General features: G+C 48.5%; 1 protein-coding gene across 1 annotated transcript in view; it reads left to right on the forward strand.

The window, feature by feature from the left end:
• GRIN2C (glutamate ionotropic receptor NMDA type subunit 2C) overlaps nt 1-21,354 on the forward strand; it is a 33,419-nt gene extending 12,065 nt beyond the window's left edge. The window contains exons 5-12 of the mRNA XM_065415610.1: nt 1,419-1,587; nt 5,818-5,971; nt 11,308-11,433; nt 13,700-13,929; nt 15,166-15,326; nt 17,044-17,231; nt 18,350-18,582; nt 19,783-21,354. Of these exons, the coding sequence (XP_065271682.1) occupies nt 1,419-1,587; nt 5,818-5,971; nt 11,308-11,433; nt 13,700-13,929; nt 15,166-15,326; nt 17,044-17,231; nt 18,350-18,582; nt 19,783-21,354 (2,833 nt within the window). The remainder of the gene's footprint in view (nt 1-1,418; nt 1,588-5,817; nt 5,972-11,307; nt 11,434-13,699; nt 13,930-15,165; nt 15,327-17,043; nt 17,232-18,349; nt 18,583-19,782) is intronic.
• Nucleotides 21,355-21,681: the final 327 nt, after the last annotated feature.

Below are 21,681 nucleotides of genomic sequence, written 5' to 3' on the forward strand. Positions count from 1 at the left end.
GTAGTGCTTTCTGAGTGTTTGCAAACAGGAATGTGGCTGGTGTGGGTTTAATGTGGTGCCAGGATTCGGTACAGGAATTTTAGGCAGGATTTCTTATGCTGGCTGTAATAGCTCTGACTTCAGGCCTGATGCTCACAGCTGGGAGATGCTGCGTAGAACTGGGCTGCAGTCCAGTCCCGATTGTCAGAGCTGGGAGCCTCTGGCTCACGCTAGACTTTAGTTCCGACACAGTGAGAAGCCCCTGGAGCAGACTCTGGGGCATCAGTTCAATGTCTATAAATGCTGTGTTTTCCCACCAGACTGGCTGCTGCAGTTCCGGGGCTGTGTGTGTGGAGAGCCAGCCTGTAGATCCAGAGCTACGGCCCAGGTTCCCCCGAGACAGCCTTCTGAAAAGGTGGCCATGGAGATTGGCCTGGAAAGTGCCCCCGGAGGGACATAGCCAGGCAGGCCTGTGCATGCTCATTAATCACTTGCCTATGGCTGACCTCTGCAACTCTCTGATCAAGGTTGTGTCAGACAGCCTGTTGGAGCGTCTCTCTCACTTCCCGGCTGGAGCAGCCCCCCCTGTTGCCCTGCCATTTCCACAGTTCCCTCTCTCCCTCCCTCCTTCCTTCCTTCCTCAAGTGGAAGGATACGCCCTCCTCCCATTGGGAATCAGGGGGTAGGGCGGGGACTATTCTGCAGCTATGTTTCCCCACACAAGGGATCACAGATGTTACTCAGAAGCTTCCCTCACCCCCATGTGGAGAGACGTGCTCCTTTCCCAGGGGAGCAACAGGTATTCTGCAGCTACCCTCTTAGCCCCCTGGGAAGTTATCCTTCCAGCTGACTGGCAAGGCCACCTCTTTCCTTGTAATTTGGACTTGGTTTGTGGTCCTGATTCCTCACTGCCTAACCGTACATTGGGTCTAATTCCCCAACACCCTGCCCCTTGTGCAGTCACATACACCAATGCAAAGTTGAGTCTAGAGTGGGTGTAAAATGCTACCAAGTCAGATCAGACCAGTAGCATATTGCACTTACTTTGCATCAGTTTTAACCTCTACATGAGGGGCAGGGCAGCAGAGAATCAAGCTACTTATATTGAGATTTTGCTCTTGTGAAAAGTGCATTTGAAACATCATGGCTGGTGGCATGTGAGGGGAGAATTCTGGCATGGTAGCATTTTACACTCACTTTGCATGGACATGAATGATGACCCAACATGCAGGGCTGTGAGAATCAGGCTCAGCAACCCTAGTGCTGCTTCCTGAGCACTCTGTGGATTAGTCAGGCCCTGCACTTGCCTACAGTGGTATATCAGCAATGCTGCATGAGGTGGCATAGGTGGTGGAATGGCCTTGGCATTACCATGGAGATCCTCTGAAGGAAGTGACCGATGTCTGTGTTGGTTTTTATTTTTAATGTCCTGGTTCCAGTGGGGATGGACCTGTGGACCCCTACACCAAACTCTGCTGCAAGGGCTTCTGCATTGATATCCTGAAGAAGCTGGCCAAGGCAGTGAAGTTCTCCTACGACCTCTACCTGGTAACCAATGGAAAACATGGGAAGATAGTGCGTGGCATCTGGAATGGCATGATTGGCGAGGTAGGGGGACAGGTGTGACCCATTCCCACAATGCACCTTTCCTCAAGGAGGGCCATGCCTGCAATCAGTTTACCAAAATGCTTGCAGCAATGATCTGAACTTAGGAGTCTCCCATTTGAGTTGGGTCAGAATTTCAGTGTTTGGAGTCAGTTTCTGATCCTTGGCCATGCTTGGGTAGGGCACAATATGACATGGATGATGCTGGGGCTGTAATTGTTGGCAAAGCTGGGAGTACTGCCTAACAGCCTAACATTTTGCATTATTATTGTTTTCAGTTGTTTATAACTTTTCCAAACTTTAACTGTGTGGGCTGAAATTTGGGTGTCTGCCTTATGCTGAATGTTTTGGGGGAAATTTTAGCTAAAATGGTTGAGATTAGGGAAAAGTACATTGTTTTGTCCAAGTTTAAAAAATTCATACTATCATTGAAGCGCTAGTGCCTGCGTGCTTTGGAGCAAGACATTTGCCCTAGCATCAGTGATATGCCTTGTGCTGTTCCCATAAAAATGTACCCAAATTGGTCCAGGTTATCAGCCTAAAAAAAAAAAAATCTCAGTTAGCACATGCTCACGAGAGACCTGTTCCTTTGGCAGCTAAATTCTCCAAAGATTCCATCTGTACTGAGCATGTTCCAACCTGGGGCTCCATTTCCTGCAATTGCTCCTCCCATCTGCCAGAGGCCACTGTGGTGCCAAGCACCGGAAGTGAGAGTAAGGAGACTCTCTGCATGTGCTTTCAGTGCTCCCCTGGTAGTTCCCAGGCAGTGTGGGGGAGGATGTACCTGAAGGGAATGCGGGGGGGGGGGGGAACACAATGGAGGAGTAGGATCAGAGGAGGGGTAGGAGCCAGGGTGATATGGGGTGGGGGGCAGGAGTCAATGTAGGGGAATGCATAGCAGCATGGGATGGGGGCAGGCAATGTGGGGGTGCAGGAGGTTGGATAGGAGAAGAGTGGGAGGGAAAAAGGAGGCAGGCTATGTAGTGAATGAGGCTGTTGTCGGTAGAACCTCTGCTGTGTTTGTTGCAGACATTGGAAGGTGTGTAGTGAATGAGGCAGGGAACTGAAGGAAGAGAAAGGCTGGTCTCGTGGTTAAAGCAGTTGAATACTGGCTGGAGAACTGGATTTTGTCCCTGCCTCTCTGATGCTGGGCAAGCCACTGAAACCAAAATGTTCACAGTTGGTCATTGTACGTTCATGATTTTCTGGGTGCCCGGCAGGCCACCTGGAATCAGATTTGCAGAAGTGCTGAGCAATCACAACTGCAGCTGAAATAGATTGAAGCTGTGCTGTGAATATACAAATTGCTATAAAAACGCTGAGCACTCTGAAAAACCAGGCCCTAGACGTCTCATCGTGGCCACCCAAAATTAGTGGGCACTGTTGACAATTTTGGCCTTAATGTCTTTGTGCCTCCATTTCCCAGTTGTAAAATGGGGACACCACCAACACCTAATTTCCTGGGTGTGGTGAAGATACATTTATTAATGTTTGTGAAGCACTCGGGTACTATGGTGAGAACATCATAGTCATGCCCAGGAGGACATTTAATAATTTTGTATTCAGTATGGAGTTTGGATGGTGTGCCTGGGGCCACACGTTGAATGAGGGTAAAAATACATATTGAATAACTACCTTTTCACTGACTGAGGCAGGAGTTTTGTGGGAAAATAGGATAGGATCACATAATCAAGCACAGTATCATAATGCATATGCACAAGGGGGCAAAATTCAGGTTGCACAGGTATCCTTAACTCTGGCATTTCCTAACTTTTAAGTGCTTGATTTTGCAACCTTAACTTTCTTTAACATAGTATATGTGTGTACTATTTACATTTATTGGGCCCGATTCCCTGGTATGCTCAAGCTGTTTTGCATTGATCAGCAAGGCCAAGTAGTTGTAAACCTGGCTAAAATAGATTTAAGCTGATAAGTTTCACTGAAGCAGCACCAAGCAGCCAGGGCATGCTGATGCATATGGTCTATCTTTTTTCTGGTGCAGTGAGAAAGCAAGAGGAGCTCTGAGGTGGTGGTCAGTATATTGAGGCTGCCTAATTGTATAGCTTTGCAGCCATGAGTCATTGATGTTGTGTTCTTATTAATTTCCAGAGCAGTGTTATTTTCATGTATTTTTTGTTTATTTTATTGGATACTTTTGCATTAGCAGGAAATAAGCTCCCTTTCTCCCAGAAAGGTGTTATCTGAAAGAGCTGTTTGGGAAATTTTTTGTCTAAATAGTTTTGTTGGAAAATGCTGTTTTCACAAAATGGAAATTTTTTGCAAAATCATGTCAACTTCCATGAATTTTGTTTAGGAAAAATTTCTAAATGTTATGTCAAAGCTAAAATTGCATTTCAAAATGTATTTTGTTTGCTTGTTTTTCCATTTCTTTTATTATTTTGACAATATGTCGGGACATGTCAGGGATAGTAGTGCATAATATGACATGTCCCGACATAAGGTCAAAATAATAAAAGTAATGGAAAAGCACAAACAAAATAAATGTTGAAAATGTAATACAAAATGATGGGGTCTAAATTAAGTGTTGCCACTCAGAGAGCTTAAGTCATTGTGGATAGTTCTGTGAAAACATCTGCTCAATGTGTAACGGCAGACAAAAAAGCTAACAATGTTAGGAACTATTAAGGGATAGAAAATAAGACAGAAATATCATAATGCCACTATATAAATCCAGGGTACACCCACACCTTGAATACCGTGTGCAGTTCTGGTTGCACCATCTCAAAAAGATATATTAGAATTGGAACATGATTAAGGGTCTGGAACAGCTTCCATCTGGGGAGAGATGAAAAAGACTGGGACTGCTCAGCTTAGAAAAGAGACAACCAAGGGGGGATATGATAGAGGGCTATAAAATCAGGACTGGTGTGGAGAAAGTGAATAAGAAAGTGTTATTGACTCCTTCACATAACACAAGAACCAGGGGTCACCCAATGAAATTAATAGTCAGTAGGTTTAAAATAAACATAAGGAAGTACTTCTTCACACAACGCCCAGTCAATCTGTGGAACTCATTGCCAGGGGATATTGTGAAGGCCAAAAATATAACTGGGTTAAAAAAAGAATTAGATAAATTCATGGAGGATAGGTCCATCAATGGCTATTAGACCAGATGATCAGGGATGCAATCCCATATTCTGGGTGTCCCTAAACTTCTGACTCCCAAAAGCTGGGACTGGACAACTGGGGATGGATCACTTGATAATTGCCATGTTCTGTTCATTCCCTCTGAAGCATCTGGCACCAGCCACGGTTGGAAGACAGGATACAGGGTTAGATGGACCATTGGTCTGACCCAGTATGGCCATTCTTATGTTCTTAATTTTAAAGCAAAACTTCAAAATTTCTGCTTCGTGGGACGTTTCAAAAATATTTAGTCACTCTGATTTGGAACAAATTAATTTTTTTAAAATGTTTGAGATTTCCTGCAAAACAGAAATTCCAGTTTTTGACCAGCTCTAGTAATTTATCTGGGGTCAGAGGTCCCTATGTACATTCAGTCCAGACTTTCACTGACTGCAGTGGACCAGGGCTCGGCCCAGTGTGTAGCAAGGCAGGAATCCAGTGAGTGGGAAGGAAGGAAGGAGGTAGTTGGGGAGTGTGAGTCTGACCTAGAGGCCAAGGACCTGAGTCTGTTGCTCCATTCCTGTGCTAAGGGCTAGGGAGGGGCAAAGGTAGCTTGTGCAGGGGCCTTGCTGCCCTATGGTACCATTGGCTGCTCTAACTCTTATGCTGTGCATCCCCTTGGGACTCCCGGCAGCAGAGGAGAGCTGTTGTGCAGTGCGCTATAACCATGCCCCCAATCTGCCCCCTACATCTGGGAATGGTAGCAAGGCTGGCCTAGGGCCTTTATCCCAGTTCTGCAACAGCCAGGGTGGCCCTGTGGGGGCCGTATCCACCCTCTTTGTGTTGCCAGAATGGAGTCAAAGGGATGTGGGGTCACTGAGCATCAGGCCCTGAGCTTCTTAGGGGAGAACCAATCGGGAAGGGAGGCATTTTTCCTGTGCAGACAGTCTCTGAAGCTGGGATGGGGAAAGGGGGAGTGGGTCACCTTGGGCCAGTCTCTCTGCCACTCAGCTAGCAAAGGGAGGTGGGATTAGACTGAGACTGATGGTTAGCCATGCTGGAGCTGGGTCCCCTGTGAATTGCTGGTGTGCGGTTTCACTCGCGTAGCTCCAGACTCACCTGGCTGCTTCCTTTGTCGTCCTCTAGGTGTACTACCAGCGAGCGGACATGGCCATAGGGTCCCTCACCATCAACGAGGAGCGGTCTGAGATTGTGGACTTCTCTGTGCCCTTTGTGGAGACCGGCATTAGTGTCATGGTGGCTAGAAGCAATGGGACAGTCTCGCCTTCTGCCTTCCTAGGTGAGCAGAGCCAGCCTGGTGCCAGGGTGGATGCTTGTTCTATGCGTGGAGCTGCGGGTGAGCACGGTGCGTTCGAGGAGGGGAAAAGCATAGAGTAAAAATGGAGGGTTAAGGCAGGCCCAGCTCTGGAGTCTCCGGTGAATCTCAGTGGGTCTGGGCTTGGTGAGGCCATGGGGAGCCTAGACTATGCTCTGTTTAAATGTGGTGGCTGTGGGCCATTTTGGTACCAAGGAATGTGCCTGGCATGTGGATTCAGATGGTGAGGAGTACCCAGAAGCAAGGCTGAACCAGAGAGGTGCTTGATTTCTCTGGGACGAGACTTACTGCTGATTCCATCAAAGGGCTGATATTCCTGTCTGGGCTCAACTCCCCTCCCCGTCATGTCAGGGTACTTCCATTCTAACCTGTCTCTTGCTAGGTAAGGGGATTGGGGGCATTGTGGATTCTATTCCTGGCTACGCCACAGACTTGCTGTGTGATCTTGGGCAAGTTACTCAAGCTCTCTGCCTCAGTTTCCCCATTTTGTAAAATGACTATAATAGCACCCACCCCACAGGGGCCTGGGGAGGCTGAACTAATTGTCTGATGGGGCACTTGGCGTTCTTCTGATGAAAGGTGCTATGAAAGTGCAAAGAACTGTCATTACTACCCATGCATAGGAATAGCTTCCCAAACTTTTTTTGGTGGCTGAGCTCCGTGACAGCTGCCAGATGAACTTAACATCCCGTGATTTTGATAGGACATTGGCTGTGCTGCATTTTCTGTGTAGGATCAGCAATGAAAGAGTTAACTTATGAGATGCAATTCATTTTATCTTGGCAAAGCCAAGAGTGTCCTCTGCATACAAAGTCACTGCTTGCCCATGCATTGATTGAGAGCATCACTTTCAGTCAGTGTCAAAATGCAAGCTTAGATTCCACTTCTCCAGATTCTGACGGGTTGTGCTCATTTCCTGTATCCCATGGGCCTTCTTCTCTGTGTCCCTCTAGGCTCCTCCTGGAACCTGGGGGAGACTGTCTGGAGTTTAATACTGGTGTTCTAGCCTGTGTTATAGGGGCTTGTAGATGGGACACTGATGGCAAGACCAGGAAACTTTGAAGTCCAATGAACCAGTGATTAAAATGGAGCAGGGTAGTTTAAGGGCTAAACTGCTATAGAGACTTTTACCACTGGTTTAACTATGGGCCAGATCAGTGGAAGTCAAAGCCCAACACTGCTGGTGGTTTTCACTGGCCTTTGTGAAATGAATTGGTGAGTCTCAGACAAGCTCCCAGGGTATAAGGGTCCATGTCACAAAAGTCACCTCCACAAATTGGCACTGATCAGTCTCCCTGCTGGTGATGTCATTACAGGCCAAGGTCTGGACAGGCCCCAAGACTGAATTCCTTTCTTGCTCTAAGCAAGTGGCTGAGGTTGTATGCAATAGTTATTTTATTAAACTGAATCAGGGACTTGTTAGGTGGAGGCCAGGCTGAGCATGTTCTTGGGGAGGTTCATTCCACAAATCCAGTTCTTGCCTCTTCTGCACTTGAGTTTTGTAATTACAGTTAAAAAAAAAAAAAACTAAGATGATTTTGAAGTGCTTTCCAGAAAAATAACCTGTAAGTTTAAATAAGACAAAAGTTTGTGTGTGGATGAATGTTTAATGCTGTATGTGAGTGTGTGTGAATTTGATTAGCAGTGCATGTTGCATGTTTGTGTTTGTGAGGATGAGTGTGTTTGCAGTTCATGTTGTGTGAGTCTGTCCCTATATGTGCATGTATGTGCACATGTGTTTCACATGTATTCACATGTGAATAACTGGCTAGCCAGCAGTACTGTAGAAAGGGATCTAGGGGTTATAGTAGATCACAAATGGAATGAGAGTCAACAGTGGGATGCAGCTGGAAAAAGGCAAATGTCATTCTGGGGTGTATTACTGGGAATGTTGTACGAAAGACATGGGAGGTAATAGTTCTGTTATACTCAGCACTAGTGAGGCCTCAGCTGGAGTACTGTGTCCAGTCTTGGGCACCACACTTTAAGAAAGATGCAAACAAATTGGATTCCAGAGAAGAGCAACAAGAATGATAAAGTTGTAGAAAACATGACCTATTAGGAAAGGTTGAAAACATGCCCAATTCTTAGTCTTGAGAAGAGAAGGTGGAGGGGGGACCTGATGATAGTCTTCAAATATGTTAAGGGATGTTATAAAGAGGACAGTGATCAATTTTTTCTCCAAGTCCTCGGAGGGCAGGTCAAAAAGTAATCGGCTTAGTTTGCAGCAAGGGAGATTTAAGTTGGATATTAGCAAAATCTTTCTAACTATAAAGATAGTTAAATACTGGAACAGGTTACCTAGGGACGTTGTGGAATTCCTGTCATTTGAGGTTTTTAAGAACAGGTTAGACAAACACCTGTCAACGATGGTCTAGGTTTACTTAATCCTGCCTCAGCACAGGTGGTTTGCATAGATGACCTCTGGAGGTCCCTTCCAGCCCTACATTTCTATGATTCTACATCTGTGTTTGTGTTCAGTACGTGTATGTGACATGCAGATGAGTGTGTGTTGCATGCATGTGCCAGTTTGGGTGTGTGTGTGTGTGTGTGTGTGTGTGTGTAAAAGTGTTTGTGAATAAGTGTGTGTAACTATATGTTGCTACACGTATGGGTACGTCTGTGGTGATGTATTTGAGTGTGCGTGACAAAGAATTCATGTCTTCATGTTGCTGAGGGTATATTTGCTTTGTGTGTGTGTACATATGCACCTTTTGTATGTGAGTACCTGCTCTTAGGAAAGTGTGCGTGTGTGAACATGTGGATCATTGGCTGCATGTGTGAACTGTTCCATATAAGTGTACATGTATGTTTGTGTGTATGTACAAGCTTGCATGTCGGTGTGTGTATGCAGAATATCTACGAAAGGGCATGTGTAGCACAATGTGTCCGAGTATGCCTGCTTATGTTTGTGCATATGTCTGAGCTTGTCCTTGTTCTGTATGTTTGCACACATGTTGGCATAAGCCTGTATATGCTTTGAAGGCCTCTTTAAACTGTGCGCTGTCAAGTCAAAGACGTGCTGCTGCCAGAGGCTATGAGTGTCTCCTCCTCCCCAGAGCTTCCTGTCTCCTGTGCTGTGGGATTGCAGGAGAAATGTACAGGCTCCCTGGCACTGCATAGTAGAGTGTATCTGCTCCAGAGGGAGCCAATGTCACCACCTTCACTGGAGGACAGATAAGCTCAGTGCCAGGACACTGGAGTGAGCTTATGGAGACAGAGGGGCAGCAAGCCCCCCTGGCTCCGCCCCCCCTCCAGAAAAGTGTTGCTGTCCCCTAACTCCAGCCGAGTCACCCTCTCTGATTTCAGTTACTTGAAGAATCAGGCCCCTGGACTTTAACTCTCTGCAGTCTTCAGATCTGGGCCTTCTCTTCCTACTGCACAGTCATCTCACCAGCAAACGTGTGTAGGAAAGCTAAGCCCAGGGGAAGCCAGGGTCAAAGGTTCCTCCGCTCGCCCAGCTCCCTCCACCTGCTAATGAAATGCATCTGATGCCATCAGATAAAGTTTTTCTCCTCCCTGACAGGGAAGGACATGCTGACAAATGGGCCTCTGCTGCTGTATTTTGAGGGCCTGAATTAATCCCATCCTTCAGCCTGCCCTTTAACGACAGAGCTCTATCACTCTGGGTGTCTGCTGCTGTCACCCAGCAACTGCCACTGTCTCTTCCGCTTGGTCTCTCTCTGCCTTGAGTGCCTCTTTCTGTTCACACCTCTTCCTGCCTTCTTGATGTCTCTGTCCCTCTCTTAGCATTTCCTCTTCTTTTGTGTTTGCCTTGTTCTTTCTCCACATCCCATTCTCTCCCTCTCTCTCTATATCTCTGCCCTGGCTCAGTAAATTTAATAACGTATCTGATGTATTTTGTCCTTGTTTCTGTTGGTGAATTTTTCAGCCATGAGATTGATTATTTGCAGAAATTATTCAGGAAAGAATTCTAGACAATGAGTAAATTCCAGAAAAATCAGCATTCTCAATCTGCAGCTGGTGTGAGAGCAATTCCTCCCAAGTATTGGCTTCCTGAGCTGTTTTGACTGGACATGTAGGTTACATGGCATGTTTCTGTTCCCTGACTGGATTAAAGTAACTCTTAAGATCAGGTTTTTGGAGTGAATATTCGTGATTACAACTTAAAAATTCACTTTTCACTAATGTTCTGCAATATCCACTTAAAATGTTTTGTTTCCACAAATGTTCTTGCCTGGAAGCTCATTCACTGATGAGAAAATGAACACACACAGGATGTGAACACTGTCTCTTGAATAAATGATGCATTCAAACAAATTTTCATGGACAGATGTTTGCAGTGTTCACTCAGTTCTAAACTCAGCCTTGCAAGATTCTATTCCACTCAGATTAATCTTAGATTGTGAACTCCTTTTGTTCTGTCTTTGTACAGCACCTAGCACAATGGGACCCTGGTCCTTGAGTAGGGCTCCTACGTCCTATAGTAATACAAATAATAAACAATACTTAAGGCCCTACTTGAATCACAGGATGATTGTCCAAAAATTGCAGCTCAGTTGGGAGAAGCCATGGAAAATCACGGAAAAGTAATAATGGACCTTATTACCGCAAATACGTTTCCACGATTTTCTGCCCTGGACTCTCACTGTCAAATTACAGCGGAAGCTTAATATTGCAGGATCCACAATATCACAAATGAAGTAGGGCTTTAACAATACTACTACTAATAAACATACACCTGTTCACCTGTGCTACTTGAAAACTTTCTGACAGGTGAGTAATGTCTCATTAGTTTTTCCTCTGTCACTATGTTATGATCAGGGCAGGTGAGTAGATTTTATGCCTGGGCTGGTAAATTTTCATGACGGTTTTACACGGCTGGTTTCTCTCTCTCCCAGCTGCCCTTGGCTAATTTCTCAACCTGCTTACATCAGGTCTGAATTTAGCTCTTTTTGTGAGGGAGACTCTCCCTTTTACTTCCCTCTTTCTCCCACTCTGAGTTACTTAATAAATAGCAAGACAGGAGTATTTAGCGTGTGCTCAGTCTGTAGATGAGGACACCCAGGAGCTATCGGTCATCTTTCAGTGTAATCCTGATGCCCTTTAGATCCAAGGGCACTAATAGGATCACCACAAATGTATTCTGCTGGGAAGGGTATATCTGTCTCTATAGGGTCACATGATCCTGTGTGAAGCTTGAGGGGGATTTTCCCTGAGCCTCTAGGTTTGGGTCCTGCTGTATTACTCGGTGGGAGGGTCCAGTCGCCTATAGTGACCACACGCATGGGACCAGATGCAGCACAACTGGAGTTGACTGCCTACCTCTTGCCTTGCAGAGCCCTACAGCCCGGCGGTGTGGGTGATGATGTTCGTGATGTGTCTCACTGTGGTCGCCATCACCGTCTTCATGTTCGAATATTTCAGCCCCGTCGGCTACAACCAGAATCTAACCAGCGGCAAAAGTAAGTTGCTTAAAGGAACCACGAGCAAATGTTGCGCAATGGGACGGTGCCCTTTGTCACAAGCACCCTGCCCCTCCCCACCCCACACACACGTAATGCAGGCAGCTGCAGTCTGTGAGCTCTGCTTTATGAGTGGGAAGGCACCATAATAATTCCATGGGTTCTTACAGCCCCTCACGTCCTGGGGAAGCATTGGCTCATCCCAGGGTCATGTTTCCAGCCACATCCGTGGGTTACAGTGCGGGGGGGGGGGGGGGGGGGGGGAGCTGATTCCCAGCCTCTTTCAGCAGAGCTTCAGCCTTTGCAAAGCAGACCCCAGCCTCCATGAGCTGGGCCTCATCCACTCCCCAGCCTCTGTTATTGGGGGAGGGAGTCTTCCTTTCCTCAGCAGGGCCTCTGAGAGTCTCTTTGCCTAGCACCAGATACCAAAACGGTACCTCCAGTGTCTTCCACTTCAGCCTCAACATGGGAAACTGAAAAGCCATAAAATACCCCTCCCCCTAACTGTGCACACGCTTCTGTCTTTTCCCCCATTGCTCTGCAATACAGGATGCCAGCTGGAGATTCCTCGGGCCACTTCAAGTTGACATGGGATTTTTGCCAATTGTGGAGATAGATTCATAAATTCCAAGGCCAGAAGGGTCCATGGTGACCATCTAGTGAATCCAATTCCTTCCAGACCTGTTGTCTGTGGCTGTCACCAGCAGGACCGATCAGCCTATTACTTTGCTGTCTGCTCTAGCTAAGAGCTCCCACATCCGAGCTAGCTGGGGAGATTTTTCTCACATTTGTTTTGAGGAGCTGTCAGCCCTAGGCCAGGGTGCCATCTTTGCCCTTGATGAATGTTCATTAAAGCACATCCATCCTGATGGGTGCATAATGAAAATGCTTCTTGAAGCAGCATCAATGACTCCCCTGTGCACCAACACTCCAGGACCAAACCTCTCCCTGCTCTAGTTTCAGAGATCCCGGACAGTTTCTCAGCGTCAACCTTGGAGGGTTTGCCGTTCAGTCAGGGATTAGACACTGGGAGGAAAGGAGAGTGTCAGAAGGAAGCTGGTATCTACCAGGAGGGAATAGCCTAGAGCCCACAGTAAAAATACACAATCTATTTTTAGCTTTCATCTTCCAAATGAACAAAGGCTCCAGCAGAACTCGGCCAGCTGGAACCCTGCTGCTCCATTCCTCTCACTAGAGAGCGCTGGCTTGTTCTTGAGTCTCATGCCTCATTTCTCATTTTGTCTCCTTCTTTCCCCCTAGTTTTAATTTTTTGGTACGTTGTTGGGAGGTGGTGGGGCAGCAAAAGGCATTTCCATTCCACTCTCTCCTGCAGAGAGAGGCAACCATCCAGCTATTTCCGGAGGTGAAGTCAGAAAAGCTGCTACGTAGTAGGTCTCTATATCTCTGTGCTGAAGTCCAATCTTGGATCCTCACCAGAAATGGGTCTGGCAGATTTCCTTCACAGCCCAGCCAGAACCTGCCTAGGCCACATACTCTGTCCTGGCAAGATTCCTCTCTCGCGCTTTCTCACCAGGACTTTGGAACAAAACAAGCACCAAAGAATCTCTACCAGGTTTTCTATAAGACTCAGTGCCTGGATGCTGCAAGGACTAGCGCTATAGCAACATCTACAACAGATTAGATGTTGGGACAGGCTCGTGCTGAGATGCTCAGTGTATGTCGGGAGAAGCTCAGTGTTCAGACCGACTCCTGTTGAGACAGAACCGGTGCTTGTTGGGACATGGCCCCGAGATATTTTAGTTTTAGGTGAACAGCCAGCTTTTAATTGGCTCCACTCAACAAAACAGGTAGATCTTTACATTAATAGGGAATCTCTGACAGTCATTTGAAGGTCCCTGAAACACAGCCAGACTTACCTGCTCCATGTTAGGGGTAGGATGTGGGCCCAGAAAGTGTTACCCTGTTTGTGGTGTCTGGGCTTCAGGCAATACTTCCTCTCTTCATATACCGAACCCACCAGTGAATGCAGGAATTAAGGAAGAAAAAAAAAAACTTTCCCCAAAAGCAAACCTGGGCCCACGTTGTTTGGTGGTGAGTTACACGTATAAAAAGGCAGTAGCATAACTGGAAATCTCATTTATCTACAGCTCAAGGCTAAAAGCCAGGAGGAATCGTCCCTAGTTGTTTTCCAGGAAACATAAGTTGGGGCAGCAGCATGCCTGAGGTTGGAGAGCCATGTTGTGTTTATCAAAAGGCCCAGGTTCATTCTGAGCTACCCAAAGCCTCTCTCCTTTTCTCCTCCCAGAGTCCGGCGGGCCCTCCTTCACCATTGGCAAATCTGTCTGGCTGCTGTGGGCCCTGGTCTTTAATAACTCGGTGCCCATTGAGAATCCAAAAGGCACCACAAGTAAGATCATGGTGCTGATCTGGGCCTTCTTCGCAGTGATCTTCCTGGCCAGTTACACAGCTAACCTGGCAGCCTTTATGATCCAGGAGCAATATATTGACACCGTCTCTGGGCTGAGTGACAAGAAGGTGAGGAGGGCTCGCAGAAAATAACCACAGTTTGGGAGGGGAAGCATGGGGGCATAACCATACCTGGGTATGGAACACACAGAATGAGTAGGGTAGGTATATTAGGTTAATCAAGTAAGGACTGAAGAGAGCTGACCTGGTTTGCCTTCTGAACAAGTCAGGCTTCCATAGCATGGACTGCTGGTGGATACCAGCAATAGGAGCAATGTGTAGAATCCATTAAGCGTGGTTACTGCTTACTCTGAATGTGTGTGCCTCAGTCTGACAGCCGTGACACCCCTCCGGGGCACAGCGGGACTAGGAGCCCACAGTGTACATCCTGGACAGGAAGAATATGGTGGGATAAGTGTGCGTTGAGAGGGCGAGGCAAATGGATGGGGTTAGGGCACTATTCCAATGGTGGTTGGGTTGAAGATGAGAAGTTTAATGGCATCACAGTCTTGAGGGAGCAAGAACTCCTTTTGCCTAAGGTTGAACAGATTTGAAGGCTGAATGGTTGGAGTGTGGGGTGGAGGGGGAAGGAACAAAAAAGAGGCTGAGAGAAGTAACCTGGGAGAAACCAAGATGGAGAGCTAGCAGAGAGAGACTGAAACCAAAGAGCAGAGCAGAGAGAGGGGAGCAACGTTCTAATGCAGAACCTGACTTGTGGGCCCTCTTCTCCCACCACAGCATTCAAGTATTGCCCACAGAGGTCAATAGGAGATGCTCGTGTGCTATGATAGAAGTGGACCCAGTAGCTCTCCTGTGTGTCCCTTTCTCCTCCCCACTAAGCCGGGCTCTTGCTAACAGAGCACAGGCAGGCCTCCAGCTAGGAACACCTATTAATAAATCTAATGCCTTTGGGGGGCAAGTGCCAGGAAATAGGGTTCCTGCACTCAATGGCTAGGGTTTGTGGGACTAAGGGTCACGAGGCCTGGGTTTGATTCCCAGCTCTCCCATGGACTTGTTCCACCTTGGCCAAATTGAACCAATTTTGACAAAGTGGGAAACTTTATGTGGCAGCATCATCCCACTTTTCAGCCGGTGCTGGTGCTGATACAGGTTGACAGTGACAAGGTGGGAATAGATAGAAGGGGTAGAAATGGAGTGGAAGCTGGGCTCAAGGTGAGGGTGAAAACAGAGCCTGGGTCTATCACTGGGCTAAGTAGAAAATCCAGGAGGAGGCCTGGAGTGCAGTGCTGGGCCTGTTTGTTGGACCAGGCAATTGATTGTTGTTCATGGTGATTGCTGTTCTAGTTCCAACGGCCCCAGGAGCAGTATCCCCCGTTCCGCTTCGGCACCGTTCCCAACGGCAGCACAGAGAGGAACATTCGGAGCAACTATCCAGATATGCACACGCACATGGTGAAATACAACCAGCGCTCGGTGGAAGATGCCCTGACCAGCCTCAAAATGGGGTACGTCTCCCTTTAAGAGCAACACTTCTGAAACAGGAGTGTGCCTCCATAGCTGGAGCGTGCGTAGGCTTCTACCCCCAAAATGCCTGGGGTGGGGCAGGAAGGGACCGTCATCCCGTATTTACGTTATCAGAAACGTGGGGGGATGGAGATGAAGTCAGATCAACATGCCTGACTTTAGGAGACTACTCCAGGTAAGAGCTCCCACCACCTAACACAAGCATACAGGGCCAGGTCCTCCACTGCTGTGAGGGGGGTGTAGCGCCATAGAAGTAAAGAAGGAGCTGTCCCAAGATCTCCATCTGGCACCTGGTGTGTGTGCGTTTTCAATAGTGAATCAAGTAATTTAAGAATGCCTCATCCTCTTGCACAATAGCCTTTAGCTTTCAAAGGGGATGAGTGGGTAGGAAGCTAGGGAGTGAGAGAGACACACACAGATTGTCCTTGCAGAGAGCATCAGGTAAGAAATCCACCCTCTCTCTGGGTATCTCCTGAGTACATATTCCCTCCCGGCACTACCATCTTCCAGATGAGAAGGCAGACTGAGGTCCTGACCGCTTGTGGTCCTTACTGAGCCTATGGCACTTCTCATGAGCACAGGCATGTTAACAACTGTATCCTGCTGCTGCCAAATTTTAGCTCAGGCTTGTCTGCACAGCGGCACAGCTGCACCACTTTAGTGCTTCAGTGCAGACACCACCTATGCCAAGATGCGGGGTTCTCCCATCAGTGTAGGTGATCCACTTCCCCAAGAGGCAGTAGCTAGGTCGACAGAAGAATTCTTCCATTGACCTAGTGCTGTCTACACAGGGACTTTGGTCAGATGAATTATGCTGCTCAGGGGTGTGGTTTTTTTACACCCCTGACCAACCTAGTTAAACTGACCTAATTTTCTAGTGTAGACCAGGCCTCTGCTGATTACAGGCTGTTGACCTGAGGCTATGCCTATGCTGCAGTCAGAGGTGTGACTACAGCACATGTAGACACACCCAAGGTAACTTTGATCGATCTCCCTTGAATAACAAGAGCAGTGAAGCCCTGGCAGAATGGACTGTACAAGCCTGCCTAGACCCTGGGTATGTAACTCTAGCAGGTAGCCCATGCTGCCGCCGTTACTCCCACAGCTTCATTATGATTGTTCTTCAAACTAGCCAGATCAAAGCTAGCGGGGGTATGTCTACACATACTGCCGTCATATCTCTGATTGCAGTGTAGACATCCCCAGATCACCTCTTCAATTTCAATGGAGGACAGGGTTTTTTCCCTTCATTTTGTGTCCTTAATTGTTGTGAGTGTTGCTATGTGATGTTAAACAGCTGCCACCTTTTACCTCAGAGGTGGCTGCCTTTCAGTGGTGTGCAAAGTGATCTTTATAGATATGTCACTGCCTTTAAAATGATATTGGCCTGAGGAAAGCATTTTTTGGGGGGTAGCCTTCTCCCATTTGGGGCATTTGGAGACAAAACTCTAGTTGAGTCTGGGCTTGTTGACCATATAGCTGCTGAGCCTCAATACCATTAGCAGCTCCTCCTTGTTTAGAAAGGGAAGCGTCCAAGTTTCCTCCCCGGCTGTCTGAGATGAGATGCTGAATCCAAAGCCCCTGTGGATACTCTGTTTTCTCCCTTCCCAGTATCTCCTCACCCTTTCCCTTCCCCAGCCACTCCTTTCCCATCTCCTCTGTTGCTGTCCTTGCCCTGAACTCTCTGTTTGGTTCCAGGAAGCTGGACGCCTTTATCTACGATGCTGCTGTGCTGAATTACATGGCCGGCAAGGACGAGGGCTGCAAGCTGGTGACCATTGGCAGCGGGAAGGTCTTTGCTACCACCGGCTATGGCATTGCTCTGCAGAAGGATTCCAAGTGGAAGAGGCCAATTGACTTGGCCCTTCTGCAGTTCCTGGGAGACGGTGGGTATTTCTTTCCCCGCTCAGCACCGGGGAGCGGTGTCACTCCTCTGACTGGGTGACAGTGTTAGCCTAGCCCTTCCCTTCTTGCACTTCTTTCCTTGCAAAGCTGGGGAAACAGCGTTACCCAAGAATCAGACACGCACAAAGGTGGCTCTCCTATCTCTCCCCTTCCCTTACTTGCTTGCTCTTCCCTTTTCCTCTCCTTTCTCTCTCTGGCACAAACACGCTGCTGTTTTATTTAAAAATGTATTTATCCATTAAAACTGGAAGAGGATCAGACAGTCCATCAAAACCAGCACTTACGTTGCGAATTAACCCAGACATCTAGGGCTCCATCCCTGTAATCTAGGGGCCAGATCCTCAGCTGGTGTAAATGTATACCAGCTGGGAATCCTGGCCCTAGCTTTCTCCTCCACCTGCCACATGGAAGTCATCTATGGCACGCAGCTTTGAATCTCTTGGTCTCCTGGTACCTTAGGGAGCCCCGGCTGGACTCTTTGTAGTCAAGCAGTCAGTCTGTGGTCTGAGCTGTGCATTAGGGGAAGCATCAAGAAGTATTCAGAGAGCTGTTCTTCTCTGTCAGGTTGTTTGTGGTTAACATTCAATCGGGCCCAGCCTCTCCTGGATGTTATTCTCTCTGCAATCTCTCTTCCCGCTAATAGGCAATAAAACTCTCCTGGCAGCTTTGAGACCTTAAGTGATCTGTGTGCAAAGTATAAAGGCATGCGGGGGAGAGGAACGGGACGTTCAGGAGTAAAAACGTAACAGAGCTAAGGGGGGAGGAGAGGGGGAAAGAGGCAGATCAGGACAGAGGAAGAGAATTATGGGGAGAAAAGAGATGGGTGTGGAGGGGAAGAAATCAAGGAGTCAGAAAAAGGCTATCACACGTCCAAATCTAGGAGAGTTCGGTGAAGGCACAAACCGGGGAGAAATCCTGAAGGCTGACTAGAGGAGAATTCTATTAATAACTTCTGGGACGCAGTGGATTTCTTTTCTGCTCCTAAAACAACGTAGACATTAGACCGTGAAGTGAGGGGGTCGGTGCCTCATGCTGCAGGGGCACAAGATGCACCTGGCTAGAATCTCAGTCTGTCCCTGAGTGTGTAATTGTTTCCCAGGGGAAACCCAGAAACTGGAGACCGTCTGGCTGTCGGGGATCTGCCAGAATGAGAAGAATGAGGTGATGAGCAGCAAGCTAGACATTGACAACATGGCCGGGGTCTTCTACATGCTGTTGGTGGCCATGGGGTTGAGCCTGCTGGTCTTTGCCTGGGAGCACCTGGTGTACTGGAAACTGCGCCACTCTGTCCCCAAGTCACACAAACTTGACTTCCTTCTGGCCATAAGCAGGGTAAGTGCCTTCCCCACACGTTTCCACTACGTGGCCATGTTCCCCCCAAGTCGCTCTTTATTGAGCTTATTTATTCAGGAGGGGCTAGTTTGTCACCAGGAGCAAGGGCTGAGTGGGTGTGTCTGGTAATGGGATGCTGAGTATTTTGCCTCTAGGCTACTGATCAGAATATGGTCCTGATGAGTAATCAAAAGCTGCCAACGTCTGCTGGCTCTTTGGTGGCTGCGTGAGAGGGATATGTGGGCTCGGTTCTGCTCCTTGGGGATAACGTTCTGAATCAAAGAGCCACTTTCACAACTGGCCCAAGGACTGACTGGGCCTGTCCGCTCCCCCTTAGAGATGTCCTTCCAGATCAAGTCAGAGGCACATTGCTGGGGCAGGAGGGAGGAAGCTTGTGCTGCCCACAGTGTCTGTGTTCTGTGGATAAAAACAAGCCTCTTGTCTGAATGGCTGCGGGGTTCTCTGGTGGGAGCCTTTTCCCAGCCCTAAATTCACATGAAACAATCGAGCACCAATTAAAAGCGCACCAAGGAAATGAATAATGAATGGATGCGCCAGTCCCTTGCCTTGTCACTTTCACATTCCTAAGCCAAGATAGCTTATCGCACGTGAAATGCCTTGAGTTTAGTATATGGCTCGTGCTCCAACAAGCCCTCACCTCATCTGGTGTGAAACCAAAGTTAATGGGGATGCTGTTCAAAGCGAGGCTGGTGAGTGAGTGAGGGAAAGACTAAGGTCTGGGTTTCTCTAGGCAGGAGGAAGACATCGTGGAGACATGCTTGTTGGCTAGGCCTGGGGATGCCCTCAAGTTTCACTGCTGATCAAAGTGCTTGTTCTGGGGATGAGTCCACTGGATCACTAGTGGGAGGAAACTATTCTAAAAAGGGAAGATGTTTGGAATCAGGGTATTTGGAAGAAATACAGAGATCTTTGCACAGTAGACGATATTCCTGGCCCACAGCAATGTGACCTCAGGCCAGTCCTGGGCTGCTCTGCATCTCAACTATGGGTGTTTATCATTGTTCTGTAGTATTTATCCACTTTATCCTGCATGAACATGGAGCTTGTACATGAGGGATTGCCCTGGCTCATCCCTTCCAAGGACCCAAAATGCACTGATTTATCATTCTTCACCTCCCTCCCTGTGCCCCCTGCATTCAGGGTTGCTCTGGCCACTTTCTCTCTCTCTCTGCTTTTCAGGGCATTTATAGCTGTTTCAATGGAGTCCAGAATCTGGAGAGCCCTGTTCGTGTTCGCACTCCTGATGTCACCGCTAACTCTGCCCAAGCCAACGTGCTGAAGATGCTGCAGGCTGCCAAGGACATGGTGTCAACAGCCACTGTTGGGAGCTCCCTTGAGAATGCCACGCGCACCATCGAGAACTGGACGAACCGGAGCGAAAACCTCCAGACCACGTTCTCCCTTAGAACTCCTCAGCTTGTTGTCCAGAACACCAGTGTGTCCAACAGGCCACCCTACTCCTCCAATATGGCCGCAACAGAGAAGCTTGGGCGGGACTGTGCCCAGAGGGCTGTTCCACCACCCATCTCTGCTCCCCAACAGCCCTTTGTGGACTCCAGGCTGCCAGCTAATGAAAACTGGAGGGTGGTAAATGAGCAACCTCCAATACTTCACCCCCTAAAGTTTAGAGGAAGCTATTCTGGGGATAAAGTTCTTCCAGGTTCCACCGTGGATGGCTTTCCGCACCTCCTGGTGAGGACCATGCCTCCATCCCATTTCGGGAGCCACGTGCCCCTGGGAAACCATCTTAGCAATCCCCTCTCACCACTGAAAACTCAAAGGGAGCTTCCCCTCCCAGACATCTACAAAGAGCACAAGCGCCCTGTGTCCAGGGGAGAGGAAAAGGAGAAGCTCCCACCAAATGTTCACCTGGTGTATGGGGAAGGAGGACACGGGGGCCCAGCCCAGCTGGCAAAGCTGTTCTCCACTTCCGAGAAGAGCCCTTTCTTGCCTCCCGACTGCATGCACAGCTCCTTCTCAAAAGCCGACAGGCCTTGCAGACCCTTAGTTACTGTGTTCAAGGAACCGGAACCAGTGGAGCTACCCCTTCTGGGCAAGGAGAAGCCGAACAGGAGAGCCAGCCTGCTGAGGTCTGCCTGGGAGCAGAATGAGAAACACCGTTCCCTAGGCATCCGGAGATACGACGGCAAGTCTTCCGCCCGAGGAGATGTGCCAGATCTCTTCCCCAAAGCCGGTGTGGCGCTGAGGCAGACACCAATGTACTATCCCACTGAAGCCCTCAGGCCCAGTGCTATGTGCAACAGAAAACGCGTGGAGGCAAACTCCAGGCTCCCTTGGAAAGGACAGCGGCTCCTGCACTCTCAGGCGGCGAGGCTGCCCTCTTACGGGGAGGCATGCCTGCAGAACGCCACTGGCGTGCACCGGGCCTCCTCCACCGTGGTGCACAAACAGTACGCCTACATGAACTCCTATACGAACCTGCCCATGTACTTGGGGCGGCTTTACCAGGGGCCTCCCCCACTCTGTGAACACTCCAGGACCAGCCAGCGCTGTGTCACTCGGGCTCCCTGGGCACCCAGGAGCAGGGACTACTTGGTCCAAGAGGACAGCAGGAGGACCATGTACTTCGACAGCATGTACAGAGACTGTACAGAGCGAAGCAGAGCAGAGCCGTCCTTCCTCCAGATGGTCAATACGGAGAGGAGGGACCTCCTGGCAGCCCAGAGAATGAACAGTCCTTACGCTGCCCGGTCTTGGAGACGAATCTCTAGCCTAGAGTCCGAGGTGTGACGGTACAGAGGGGGGCAGGGTTAGGGCTATCGTTACTTGGCCTATATCCATGTTACTGCTGTCACACACCATCTGGAGATAACCGCTTCAGGTGGGACTCTTGGGGATTGATCCCATAAGGGAGACTCTAAAATCTCAGTCCATGAGTTTCCCCTGCTCTTTGGCACCAGCCGGAAGATCTTTTCCCATTTCCTCAGCTACTGACGGACCAAAAAAATAATAAAGCAGCAGCTATTTGATACGGGGCACAAATCTAACTGTAGAAGGCACTTTAATGTGTGAATTCTGAAGTCTTCCATTGCTGGGCACTGGGCCTTAACATGGGCA

The sequence above is a fragment of the Emys orbicularis genome, chromosome 13, assembly GCF_028017835.1.
Source record: "Emys orbicularis isolate rEmyOrb1 chromosome 13, rEmyOrb1.hap1, whole genome shotgun sequence".
NCBI lineage: Eukaryota > Metazoa > Chordata > Testudines > Emydidae > Emys > Emys orbicularis.